Source organism: Lolium rigidum, chromosome 7 (assembly GCF_022539505.1).
Source record: "Lolium rigidum isolate FL_2022 chromosome 7, APGP_CSIRO_Lrig_0.1, whole genome shotgun sequence".
NCBI classification, from domain to species: domain Eukaryota; kingdom Viridiplantae; phylum Streptophyta; class Magnoliopsida; order Poales; family Poaceae; genus Lolium; species Lolium rigidum.
Genome location: NC_061514.1, coordinates 60,908,882 through 60,922,989, shown reverse-complemented (window position 1 = coordinate 60,922,989; position 14,108 = coordinate 60,908,882). Strand labels below are relative to the sequence as shown.

The following is a 14,108-nucleotide window of genomic DNA, read 5'->3' as shown; positions in this document are numbered from 1 at the left end:
CTAGGTCTAGGCAGGTATGATGCACTGTATTTCACAGATATTTCGGAGTTTAAAAAATGAATAGATGTGTAAATGGAGATATGGAGCAAATTATAAAGGACTGGACTACCCGGCGGCGCCGCACATGTGGTTGCCCGGGCGGCGGTTTCCACTACTCACATGCGCCATCGGACCGCTCGCCTGCCGGATCTCACCGCTACCAATCGCATCTACCGCGGGCACCGTGCGCTACGGGCCGCTCCTAGAGCCGGCGCGCACGAGGACGAGGATGAGGCGCCCCGCTGCGGCGACGAACAGACTAGGGAGGCCGCAGGATTGAAGCGACCCCAGCGGTGAGGAGAGCGGGGGTGCCCGCCTGCAAGACTCCATGTCTACGCGTTCGTACGAGACCAGCGGCAGCCATGGCTATCTAGCTAGCCCGATGAGAGGAACAAGCTGAAAATGGTGAGACGAAGCAGGGGAGGAGGCGCCGGCGAGGGCCCGTGAGGGAGGTGGAGCAAGCGGCGCGAGCGACAGCCATGGGCGGTGCAGGCGAGTGAGCTGGCCGGATGGCGCGGGATTTGATTGATGGCTAGGTCTAGGCAGGTATGATGCACTGTATTTAACATGATGTCAGCACGAGGTGTCACATTACTACATGGGAGAAAGCACCCAAAAAAACTGCCGCCGCACAGGTTTGAGTTTGTGCGGCGCTTCTACGTAGATTTTCCCATCAGTCTAATGTACGTCAAATAGTAAAATCCTAATTGACATGTGGCAAATTATAAAGATCCTATGTAATGTGTGGCAAATTATAAAATCTCCCAAAAATTTACATGGTGCTCTAATGTAAGCCAGCAGTTACACAGTACAAGGAAAAAAATCACTACCTTCTACGCAGGGAACCACAGCATGCACTGTCACAACTGACATGTGACATGGCCCAGAATGGTTGTGGCTACTACATCCAAAGCAAAATATATACAGAATATATACGGCTCTGGCCTCAAAACTCACAAAACTATATTACAGCACAGCCTATTATTGCACATTCAACCGGGAAGTTCTCAGCTCTGGAATAGATTGCACGTCCTTATTTGTCAGATCTACTAGACCGCCACGCTCAGCAACCTTCTCAACTAGAAGCTTCAGCAATGGGATCGTCGAAAGAGTTCCAGCAGACCCAACCATGATGAGTTTCTTCTGCAGTATGATCATCAAAAAAAGTTCAAAACTAGGATGCGGAAGTGGAATGATATAAACATGATATCAGGGCAGTTGACAGTTACATTTTTTGCCGGTAGCAAGCATCTAATTAAGTAGATTAAAGCCAGATATATCTACATAAATCATTTGTGTTCTGAGGCAAGATCATTATGTTTCTTCGAATGTAATCCAGGGGGAGACTTGTATAGGATCGATCCATTAGGTGAGATCGTAGGAACAACTTAACAAAAACCTATTTATAAACAATGAAAATTTCTTCAGAACGTGTTGTATCTACAACTCCAAGAAATTTCAGCTCAAAATTTGATCTACAGTTAGAGTAATAAAAAAGATAAATGCTTATGTGAACAGTGTCAGCTTTGGGTGAATAGTGTTTTCACACTGATCATACGCAAGTTTATCATTTTTGGCTCTCTAAGTGTAGGTCGTGCTATCACTCGGCCGCTTGGCCTTTCTTCTATGAAACCGATACGTCTCTATGACGTATCCTTGAAAAGAAAATGTAGGTCAAATTTAAAGAAGCAAGTTTTTGGGCGTTGCTTATATAACACAGATTTGTGTTGTCAATTTTTTGAGAATATTTGAACATGTTTTGTCTTTTCAAAAATGCTGATCTCATAGATCCTATCTAACATCAGATCCTACCCAAGTTGCCCCCTGTAATCCAAGATTATTATAGTTCAGGTAATAATGTTTATGATGATAATCACTGAAGTCCAACAAAATTACTAGTTCTGAATTTACTTAATCCTGAGGAATGATCCAAATGGGAAAGTACAGAAATCGGCTGACCTTTGCACGTGTCAAGACGACATTGATCCTGTGCCAATCACCAAGCAAAGAAGAACCACTAGCCCTTGAATTCCCACTGGATCGTACAAACGATACAATAATGCATTCTTTATCCCTCCCCTGAAAAGAGGTAGCGTTGTTTAGCCTAAAAGACCATGGTGACGATCCTATCTAACAAATCGGCAGAAAGAAAATATGGTTGCTCAAGTCTCAATAGCTTTTTGTCACTGAAGAGCATAAAAACACAATGAAGGATACTCTATTGTCCCCATGAGAAACTGAGGAGGAGCACTAAATCTTGGGAATGAGCGTGTGACTGATTACTTGGAAATGGTGTACATAAGAAATAGCTGAAAAGAGACAGAGGACAGCCACCATAACGAAATGGACCACTGAAACATCAGGCTGAGTCGATGACTTGCTCATGTAAAACAGTAATTTTTACCTGGTATTTGTCGATTGTATGAACCTCAACCAAAGCATCAACTTGTTGCCGAATGAGATCCGCTTGGGCATTATATGGGGTTATTATACCAATCTCATCTTGAGCTACGCCTCTCTTCAGCAATTGTTTGATGATCTATAGAAAAAGAAAGACAAGTTTTCATGTGATCAAATTGCGAGAAATAAAAATGAAAGTAATGAGCTTCAGATCAGCAGGCTGGTATGTAACTTGTTTGCGAGAGTAGTTCATTAAGGTTTCAGGTATGGGTGGGTGTGCTCTGGAGGGATGAGGTTGGACAGAACATTGATCGTAACGTCTTCTGTCTTCTTGTCTTCTTGTGACAACTTTTCTACCTTCTATAAATATAAGGTCCGCAATTGCTTACTCTCGGGAAAAGAAAAGATATGTAACAAAGATAGCTGGCTCAGAGTGTATCATGTATTCAATAGTTACACAAAAACAGCTCGATGCGACCCAATGAATTGGATGTTCTTCATTGATTGAACTTGATTATTGTGCCATTTGCAACACTAAGCATAAATTCAAGACCATGGACCAAAGCAGTTCCATCTGAACACTCTCCTAACTAAAAATAAACTTAACTAGATAAAGACAAGCGTACAGATTCATTTTCAGAGCATGCAGCACAGAAAAGACAGTTTTTTGAACAAGACAAAGAAATTGGGTACTGCTAAGTGCTAAGTATCCAACATGACACACAGCACATGCTGTGCCCATACGTGCACAAGCACTCAGCTCAAAGATAAAATACATGGCAAATGTGGAAGATCTTATTAACTTATAGCTATACAAGTCAGTGATTGCTTGCTAAAATATAAGAGAGGCATGAAAAGCCCCTCGCCGCAGAGTGTAGATCAGGACATACCCACGAAACAATGTGTGCTTCTGTAGGATTGTTCACAATTTTATGTTCCTTGGCCTCAAGTGCCGGTACTTGATCTGTATGATTTGGTCACGTAGTTAGCATCGAAGGCAGAGTATCAGAAGAATATAACTAGCTGAATTTATCAAAAACCTGTGTTGGCAAAGATGACAGCCCTGTCGGGATTCAAAATCTGCAATAAAAAGAATAAGGCACACCAATTAAAGGGGAGGTTATGAAAGATAAAATACATGGCAGTATGACAAACCAGGGTAAAGGAATTCAAGCTTTCAAGAACAGGATGTTTCTATATTGAGAATGGAAAATTTAAAGCAAAAAGGCAGTGTTACCTCCTTGAACTTTAAGTGAACTTGTTCTTTGCCAGAAAACTTGAGTTTCGCGTTTGCAATTTCTAACGAACCACAGCATAACCTATTGCCATAAATCAATGAATTCGAGAGCTCCATAATACCAGATGACATTCGGTACTGCAGAAAGGTAGATTCCAATCATGAGTTTACAGGAACATAGGAGATCTTCAAGTAAAAACAAAATATGTGGCATTGGCAACATATAATGATGAAAAAAGTAGAGTTCAAACTGACAAACCTGGCAACGTAGTGCTGAAATTGCTTGAGGATTTGCTTCTGACAACCTCCAAAATAAGCTAATGCCCATCCCACTCTCTCGAGCTTCAAAGCTCTGTATATAGAAAATTGCTGAAGTTAACATAAAGAAAGGGGGGCATAAAAAAGCAGTAGAAAAATGATTAGTAACCTGAACAAGTGGAGGGAGTTGATAATGGTCTCCTACTAGCACAAACTTTGTTGCAAGCATCAGAGGTCCCAGCGAAACCTACCGAGTAAGAAGTGTGTGAGAAGGATGAAGACCTCTTCAGTAATCAGTTGTGGTTTCCTTGAAGACTAAATTACCATGCACTATAAATTGGGGCCTACCGGTAATGTGATTTGTCCAGCTTCATCCATGATACATGTGTCAAACTTCTTATGTGCCAGTAAGGGATGGTATACTCCCAAACAAGTAACTCCAACAACTTGCACTTGATCCATCCTTGCTTTAATGGCGTCTACTGACTGTACCTCTGTTGCTGTTTCAGAGACACCCAAATCAGAGCACATTTTATTTAATTTTAAGAAATGATAGTGCATTGATAATGATAGGTTCTGACTTGATAAGCAGTTGGCTCTGACATCAGGATGTACAGCTTCATGCCTCCCGATTCGAATAAAATCTACACCCTACAAAAAAACATTAATCAAAAATAAGGATGTGCATGTATGCTTCATTGAACTTGAATACTCAAAGCAGCATGTTAAATATTGCTCAGTGGAAGAAATGAAGGGTTTACAATGGAATAATGCTACATCAATGAACTTCGGAACACAAACCTCAGCCTTCAACTTCATAAGTAAATTATCAATAGCTGAATTAGTATATGAAGTTAGCAAAATAGATTCTCCTCTCATCAATAAGGACTTCACAGCATGCACCATTGTGTATGTTTTGCCTGTTCCAGGCATTCCTAGAATAAGAGCATAATCTTTTGCTGCAAGAATCTGAAAGCGATACATGTGTTAGTTTTCTATTGTAACCTTGAATACCCAGAATAAAAAAGAACTATAAGAGCAAAGATTTACTTTATGCAGTGACCTCTGTTGGTCATTGTTCAAACTCGTTAGTGATCGTATGTATGATAATGCCGGGTCTTGGCTCAACAGTCCACCACTATCAAACCTGGGAGCCTATCAACATTGAGTTAGGAAATTCCAGACAAAAAAGATGGTGGGAAACATGTTGTGGCATAAAAGTGCTACTGCCGAGCAGACCTCAAGATCAACTATCAACTTCCGTAGTTTAGTGTTTTGCGGCTTCTGAGCAAATAGTTGGACAAGGTTGAGTCTGGCAATAGGTTAAATACAAAGTTTAGTTAGAAAAGAAAGGAGAACTTTTCTGAATAATAAGATTGAACGATAGATAAAAACAAGGGCCAACCTCATGGTTGCAAATGAAGAACTAAACTCATCCTTGTCTATCCGCCAAAGTTCACGTTGGAGGTCCCCTTGCTCTAACAAGGAACTACTACCTGGGAGTCTCAGACGACGTGACAAAGAGACCTACAACACATTCCATTTGGAATACGTACAAGTTTATAATCATACTACAGAAAAATGTTGAACAGATGAAGTCACTGATGGTCAGGTAATACCGTTATATGGGAACGGCTGATGTCTCTTATAGATCCATTTGCAACTGCTATCCGCCCAGATTGAGTGCTAAGCACCTAATGCAGAGTAGCAGGAGATGAGATGTAATTTAGTGTACGGACAAATTGAATAAACTGACAAGGCGATGTCTTCATGCATCAATCTGATATCTTTTATTACTTCAAGTAAGAAATGACCTCTTCATAACTGTGCTCAATTATACCGAATTAGACCATAACTGACCCTAGCAAAAATGAAACACCACCAATCTGGTACCTTATCTGTTTGGTACCTAATTAATATGTTTGCACTAGCTGCAGAAGTTTCCAGCAGGTATTGTATTTGCTTTACTTACAGCTACATTGGTTGAACTTGTTCTACAGAACATACACCTATATTGAATCCTTGCCAACGTACAATATGGTGTAAAAAATGATTCGAGATATTGGTATGTATACTGCGGTGTACACAGGTATATGCACAAACAAAAACAAAGTAACCATGGGCATGTTAAAAACTTGAAGTGACCAATATAACTGGATACTGAAGGTGTACAAGGCTTACCACATAATCCCCGCATTTGAGGCTGAAATCTAGGCTCTCAACCAGTGGTTGTGAATGGCCAGCTATTTCAGGATGCGTCTTGTGACGCACAAAATTATATATGTATCTTTTGCTTTTTCCAGATGAATCTATTGAGTGTTCATTTTTTATGTCAAGGACAAAAAATGACGGGGGTGAATTCTTGCTCCCTGAATTTGAATGGCGAGGAAGGAAAATTTCCTTTTTCTTGACCTGAATTTTGCATAACTTGAGTTAAGAGAGAAAAACAAGTTTCAGAGCTCATTTCATAAACTAAAGAGATACCTGAGAAGTTCTAGCTTCAAGATCAATCAATCTATCCCAATGTTTAAGAAAGTCATGATGGGCCACTGTTAAGTGATTCACAAGGCTATCAAATAGATCACCAAGCCCACTAGTTGCTGTATTTCCTCCATGCGCCTGTTGCATCAAAATGGAAGTACTCCATAAAGATTAGCTGGCACATGTACATTTCCAGACAAGCTAAGTAGTTTCATTTTTTCCCTCGACAAGAACAAATGCTAAGACCATGTAAGAGAAACAATTGTCTAGCAAACCTTGTGATAGATGGTGCATGAAGTCAGGTGTCGACATCCAGTACATGATGATAGACTCTGGAGAAGTAACAGGAATTTATTTAACCTGTTGCAAATGAATCATTATGTGCAAGTTTCTAGTTACAGTTCTACCTGTAACATTGGAGGGAAACTCTGTGAAATCGACGCCTTCAGGATCTCAGAGGCAAGTTCGTTCCGACGCATTATTAGCCCAATCAAATCAGACCTCTTAACTTTGATACCCTTAATAAATCAAAGAAAATGGGTAAGAACAGGGTAAAAAATCTATTTTGGGTATCTTAATTACAAGATTACCAATGTTTGGTCTGTATGAAGATAATACAGAAGACCCAAGTCAATGTCTTTATTCAAGTATCTGAAAAATACATGGAAAGACATGGCAAGTACTAAGTACTAATGGTTATGGAAAGATTGCTTAACAGACAAAGATAACAGGATAAATGGATCATACCTCTCTTTCATCAATAGCGTGTATAGTATCACCTGGGCAGAGTGCTCCATAGCTGTCTGCAAATAGATAAACTCTCATGAAGGGTAACATAGAAGTAAGTGCTGGATCTACTTTAATTAGGGAAGGCGGTCACAATGTTTACTGAGACATTTGGGAAGGCAATACATATAATAAAATCTTATGCTTTAGAACTGAACAATTAAGATTAAGCCAACACCAAGACTAGCTACCATACTCAAAACACGAAAATATTACAACATAACAAAATCTGACATAAAGTGATTATGGAAACTAAAAGAGTATTGACCTTGCAAAAGTAGAAGCAAGCCTTATCCTGGGACTATTGGTTGGTTAGTTTTTCTCCTGACGGAATTATTTATTAGTTCATTTTATGTGATTATTTAATTGGTTGCAAAAAACTGAATATAACTATGTAGTTGACAGAGATTCACAAACAATTACTAACAAATACCTGTGTGATATTAGCATGTACTATGACGACAAAGAATCTATACATGTCAGCATGTATGCTACAAGCAACCAGATTGTGAAGCTAGAAAGCATACAAAGCACATTAATCTTGTGATTATTGATTCTTAAGAATACCAGCTAAATAGCCATGCGTAATGCGTTGCTACTGATTAAAAAAATTGCAAACATCCAACAGGGTTCTGCGAATAAAAGAAATTAGACTACCAGCTTGTGGAACACTCAAATATAAGGGGCACTACGAGGAAATTTTATCTCAGCTCTATTAGCAAGCATGACAACCATCTTAGCAGTTTGCTACAGATCTAATTGCTCACATCAGGAGGGCTCGAGGAAGTGAATACACCGCCATAAATGGCATCTTTACAGGAGTAGATGTGGAAAATATGATTTGCAAGAATCAAGTGAAATCAAAATCAGTCTTACTTTTCAAGAAGACCTACTTAGGTTAATCGAAGTCCACAATCTAGGCCGGTATCACTGAGTACCGGATCCCTGACCAGTATGGTTTATTGCAAGAAGTCACTCATTTACTAATTGATTGCAATGTCGATAATATCCAGAATTCTAGTGACAAAAACACCCAAGGTATAATATGTTCATCTTTATTTGGTATCCACTATCCAGGAATATATGCCTACCTGACCACTAGTGCTTTTACCAGTTTTGAACTCCAGTGGCATTACACTGTCATGTGAACCACCATCGCATGAATTTACCCTTGATATAACAGAAGCATCGATAACCCCCTTTAAACCATATCTTGGGGCCCATGCCATCTCCTCAATATCCATCACCTAAGGCGCATGAGAGTTTCATTTCAGTATAACTATTAATAATGCACACATGAAGTGCTCAAAATTTGAAAACTACACATGAAAAGTATGTAACTTTTAATTTCATGATCAAGGACCATAAGGAATACAGGAATGCACCACCATGAAATTGTCTACTATTGATCTGTTCGAAAATTGGATAAGTATATAGTTATATACCCTACATAAAATAAGGTCCTAATTGTTCCAAGTTCAATATTTGCCCACCTCAGTCACTCCAACAGTCTTCTGTTCTTCATTATGTCCAAAAGACACATTGGTGCACTTTGAACCCTGAAAGTGCAGCTTATCATTGCCAAAAATGGTATATGATCAAATCTTATTCATACAATTAGAAACAAGCCAAACAGAAAAGAAAGTACAGATGATTTAGTAGTGATTTACTGATGAGTGATGAATTCTACAATTAAGATATTCTACGAGAATAGACACAAAAATACTAATCCTGAAGTTTTTCTCTGAAATATATAATTGAATTGGCACAAATATTAATATAAAAGACTTGATGTTGGAATTACTCCTTGTTTGGAACTTCTGAAAGAATGGAATATGATCGGAGGTTTAAATTTTAAAAAAAAAATCAGGCAAGAGAACTTAAGATACGGAATGATTGTAATGTTCAAAAGTTCGTGTAGCCACATACAAGACAACAGAAGTAAATATTTGAAAGCTAGTATGCATGCTTAACTACCTTCATAAAGCTTTTGAACCAATTGAGCATTTTAGGGATTGCTTCAATAAGAATTGAATATGTGTTGCTATCACTGGCTGCATAAGAAAACTTTGAAAATTAGTAACATAGATGCACATCACAAAAATAACTAGGTCGGAGAGCCTCAAAACAACACTCATATCACACATGATTCAACGTTTACGCTTGCATTTTGTACTGTGTGCTAATATTTGATAAAAGAGTGCCACAGGCTTGCAGGTAGGACTTACCTCGAGGTTTTCTCATCCATATGAGTACAATACAGATATTAATAAGGAATATGTACTAGAAAAGACAAATAGTGGTTTAAATTAATCAAGTTAGGTATGACATACAAAAACAAAAAAGAACCATCGAAATAGTAGTAGTCATCATCACATACAATAAGAATATGGAAGCATCGCTAACCAGCACCCAGAATAACACTATAACTACAATCTAATCACAATTTTTTATTTTTCTGTACAATCTTATTGCCGGGTTCCACTACAGAAGATAACGGAACACAAAAGAAATTCCCAGGATCCATGCGCAAAACAAAAACAAAGCTACCAACAGCCAAAAGCAAACAGGGGAGATTCCAGGCCCCAAAGAGCTAACCAGCCATAGCAGAAGGAAAATATAATATAATCACATGAGCACACCAAACAATATTCTGTTTAGAGTTTCTTTTATAAGGTTGGAAAATTTTGTCCTGGATATTACCTCCACATGCGTACAAACTCTCGATGTTGTTCAAAAGAACTTCTTTTGCTTGTTGTTCCAGAAACTGCCTTGAAGGAACATCCTCAAGTAGCCCAGCCTGAAGCACAAGAAAAAAAATACTTGATGAACTGGTACAAACTTACAATATTAACTGACAAAAAGAAGTTGATGCACAGTAAACAAAAATGGCAAGTATTCTTGTATCTGGAAACCTGAAAAACTTGATGAAGCAGAGTACCCATCAAAGCGCTTGTGGCAAATTCGGTGCTTTTTAATCTTTCATCAAGAACGGATCTTCTTGGACAATGGAAACTTGAAGCTACCTAAAATCAACTCTTTATCAAAAAACTGGTGTAGGAAAATAAGAAATACATGTCTAGAGAATTTCTAACAGGATGTGATACTAAGCTGTTTATTCTAATGTAGGATGCCGACTACAAACTACAAAATGGTATCAGAACATGGCAATACTCACCCGGGTTCCAGAAATGAGTAATTCTGGATGGATAATAACAAGATTGCTATCATGGTCAACTATACATTCTCCTTGGTCACCAAATTCTCCAATGACACTTACTGTGTCGCCTAGCCCAACAGTACTATGGAACCTGCAGTAGTATGAAAAAGGAAATACAAAAGATTGCTCAGGTATATGTACATATAGTAAACAACTACAAATAAGTCGAAGACCTATCCATATTTGGTGAATGTATCCTATGTTGAACAAGCACAATGGTTGTTGAATTACAGTAACCCAAGATGTAATGGGAGATAAGCTGATGCTCTAAGACTACTAGGTTAAAGGCAGTCAGTTTGGCACAGTAGTATTGTATACTCACCACTCATCGCACAGATGCACCGCATATTCTTTCCCACGATGCTCATTCAACAGACGCAGAACCTGCGAAAAACGGCAACTTTGCAGAACAAGAAAAGGAAAGATTTGCACATATAAATCATCCATACATTTAGAGGGACACACCTTAACAGGATAGCGATCACATGATGAAGTATCACCTTTATGTTTTTCTGACACCTAAAAAGTAAGGTAAAACAGTTGTCACTGGAACAGCTCGTTGACACTGATCAGAAACGAACAGGTGGAAGCAAAAAAGGCAAACCTCCAACACAAGGAAACTATCGAAATATGGGGCATCAAGGGGCGTGTTGGACTCAAGATTTGGACTGCTACTAAGAATAGAAGAACATTTACTGCTGGTGCTATCCCCAGATATAGCTTGTCCTTTATTCCCAGCATCAACTGGCAATTCTTCTTCCGTAATTGCATCTTCAACTTGATCTAGAAGATCTAGTAGTGCCTAGCAAGAAAAGGTTTTGACATAATTTCACGGTGCAGTTAAGTGATGGCTTAGTGTTAATTCTGACAAGTAGCAAGATAACAAGACCGATGGTGTATGAAATCAAAAGAAAATAGTGTAGCCATTTAGTTCACCTTTTTGTGCTGCCCTGCTTCCAACTGGTCAGGTCCTCCATTACCATTGATACCAGCGGTCAACTGCTGCTTGATGCATGACAAGATAACACAATTTACACAACAACCGGCAATTACATTTGACAACCCACCCAGACAACAATTGAGCATATAAACATGTGTACCTCATTGCAGCTATAGGGCAGTGATGGTGGCGTCCGGAAGGGGCTCTGGGTATCCTCCATACCATCACAGCCACCTGGGCCTATGCCACACGCATTCGGATTGCGCGCTGAAGCAGTACACCTCGACAGGCCCAATGGAGATGAGTGCCACTTCTTCATAGCCTCGAGCGAGGAATGTTTCTACGTCAGAATTAACAAGCCACAACCACAGATTAGATTACCACAAAGATGGTGGGTTTCGCTAATTCGCGCAGAGGTGGCACTAGCACCCGTTCCAGCACAGCATTAGTATGTGCATAGGCATGTATGAACTCGCACATAAAGGAAGGAGCTTCAGGGTTAGCGCACCTCGCTGTTTGAGCACGGATGAAGCGCCATCCCTGGCAAGTGCCTGGTGCGAAGGCGGTCGTTCACCGGCGAGATCTTCCAAGTGATAACCTCCCCGCCTCCGTCGTCCTGGCTCTGGTTGATCAGCTGGACAGCACAAACAACCCATGAGCTCAGACGGCAGCAGCTAAAGTAGATCGAATCTGACTAGTCGCGAGAGGAGGGCTCACCATTCCGGGAGAAAACTTGACCCGCTTCGGCGCGAGGGTCTTGGTGACCTCCGGCGAGACCTCGGAGAGCTCCTCCTCCGGCAGCGGCGGCGGCGGGGGCGGAGGAGGAGGCATGGGGTCGGGGCTAGCGTCGGGCTTCTGGCGCCTGGCGGTCTGGGAGGGGGCGGCCTGCGACTGGCGCTCGAAGAAGTGGCGGATGCCGAACTTGGCGGGCTGCGACGGCTGCGAGGGCGGCGGCGGCTTCTTCGACGCGGCCGCCGCCGCCGCCGCGCGCTTCCGGGGAGCCATGGCTGCTAGGGTTGAGGATTGGAGGAGGGAGGCCGGATTCGGCGGGCGGCGGTGGAATGCGGAAGGAAAGGGGGGAGTTGGGGATTGGGGGCTGCGGAGATGGAGGGACGGGAAATTGGAGTTCCCGCGCGAAGCCATTTCCGCGGGTCATTTCAGCCCAATGATGACCACTAGATCTGGGAGAAGTTGAGGGTGTTGGCACTAGACATTCTTTGCAGGCCGAAATAAAGTTGCAGTATGATTTAACCCACCAAGAAAGATACTTCCAAAAGGCCCAACATGTTCCTTCTACGCCACATACAATGCCAAGTGCTTAGTGAGATACACCGTGATAGCACATCAAAAAGTCAACTTTGTACGTGCGGCTGATATGGGCGAACCCACGCCCCCACCGCCGCCGCCACCGTACAAGAGTCCAGCGGATCGTCGCAAGGCGGCGCGAGAGTCCAAGCGTGTTACGCGTGGGCTGGGGAAGGAAGGAGAGGAGGGAGTCCGTCCCCGACACGAGAAGGGAGAGACGGCGGGAGTTGCCATAAGATCCCATCTACGGAGAGGTCCATACCACCAAACCACAATACCAAATCGATCTGCAGGGGATTGGAAGATCGAAAGGATCAACGCAACTCCGTCAAGGATGGCGCCACCAAGAGGATCGAAGGCGCCACCGGCGAGCGACGGGAGAAGTGGAGGATCGGGCAGGGAAAACACCGTGGGTCGCACCACGGCTGCTGGGGAGGCGGCTGCCGACCGACAGGGGCATGGGCGTGCGGTGCAGCGGCCGGTTGGACTGATGATGGCGCCGCCGATGGGTGGGGGTGATAAAGGGGGACTCGTTGAGAGACCTACCCACCCGAAGCCCATTGGCGGAGCCTCGGCTTCTCCATGGCAGCGCCGCCAGGCCATGCTCGAGTCGGCAATGCGCGAGGAAGCATATGGGAATTGGGATGATGGAGATGCAGCAAAGGAGATGGGCTTCAAGGAAGGGCCGGAGATGAAGCTTGGGAGTACGGTGGACATGGATGACGGTCTCTAAATGGAATTCGAGGAGGAAGAAGATGAGGTGAAGAAGGAACCAGATGCTCCTGAAACATGGAACTTGCTAGCAAGGTATATGTCCAATTTCAAACCAAGTACTAAAGCAATGTTTACACGTTTTATTGATGTGGTCTGGCACCTGCGTACTGGCATTGAGTATTTTTAGAAGGGGAAGAATTATTACATGATCGCACTCTTTACCAAAGGAGACTATGACTTCATCATGACAGGAGGGCCATGGATATTCAACCAGCACGCCCTAATTGTCACCGACTTTGATTCCAAAGCCCAACCATCTGAAACAGTGTTGAATTCAGTACCTGTCTAGGTATAGATGTATGACATGCCGTGGGGAAAGCAAGACAAGGAGTGGGGAACAAAGTATGGTTATGGCTTGGGGAAGATCGTGGAGGTGGATGTGTCCGCCAGGCGCCAGTGAGCATCAGAAGAAAGATTTCTTGAGAGTGCGAGTCAGCCTCCCCTATGATCTCAGACTCCAGACTCAGATCATCACCGGGGTGAAAGGTAAGCCTGGACATACTAAGGTGTTTAAATTGAGGTATGAGAGGGTGTCGTATTATTGTTGTCATCGTGGGTACATGGGCCACAAGAAGGATGAATGTGAGAAGAGAAAGATGGGTAAACCGTCCATCGAGTATGATGCTCATGAGCTGCGTTGCAACCCCTACAAGAAATTCGAGCATAGG

General features: G+C 42.1%; 1 protein-coding gene across 1 annotated transcript; it reads right to left on the bottom strand.

Moving 5' to 3' along the window:
• Positions 1 to 827: 827 nt before the first annotated feature.
• Positions 828 to 12,192, bottom strand: LOC124671426 (DNA replication ATP-dependent helicase/nuclease JHS1). The gene is made up of 34 exons (XM_047207799.1): positions 12,079 to 12,192; positions 11,870 to 11,995; positions 11,522 to 11,701; positions 11,358 to 11,423; positions 11,026 to 11,223; positions 10,887 to 10,940; positions 10,744 to 10,805; positions 10,380 to 10,512; positions 10,117 to 10,227; positions 9,905 to 10,001; positions 9,179 to 9,255; positions 8,695 to 8,760; positions 8,293 to 8,448; positions 7,163 to 7,218; positions 7,006 to 7,066; positions 6,823 to 6,933; positions 6,691 to 6,747; positions 6,419 to 6,553; positions 6,116 to 6,346; positions 5,554 to 5,628; positions 5,340 to 5,461; positions 5,174 to 5,246; positions 4,985 to 5,089; positions 4,736 to 4,903; positions 4,516 to 4,585; positions 4,283 to 4,434; positions 4,104 to 4,181; positions 3,936 to 4,028; positions 3,677 to 3,814; positions 3,480 to 3,519; positions 3,330 to 3,403; positions 2,444 to 2,578; positions 1,999 to 2,118; positions 828 to 1,182 (listed from the first exon to the last, which is right to left on the bottom strand). Exons 1-34 carry the CDS (start codon positions 12,190 to 12,192, stop codon positions 1,021 to 1,023), a joined length of 3,696 nt encoding a protein of 1,231 aa, XP_047063755.1. The 3' UTR covers positions 828 to 1,020.
• Positions 12,193 to 14,108: the final 1,916 nt, after the last annotated feature.

Bases quoted from the DNA above. Each gene is read 5' to 3' on its own strand.
- LOC124671426 (XM_047207799.1), bottom strand. From the start codon at position 12,192: ATGCCTCCTCCTCCGCCCCCGCCGCCGCCGCTGCCGGAGGAGGAGCTC. The intron at 6,554-6,690 runs GTTTGCTAGACA...TTGATGCAACAG, and splicing joins CATGCACCATCTATCACAAG to GCGCATGGAGGAAATACAGC. The intron at 3,815-3,935 runs GTTTGTCAGTTT...ACCTTTCTGCAG, and splicing joins TTTCAGCACTACGTTGCCAG to TACCGAATGTCATCTGGTAT.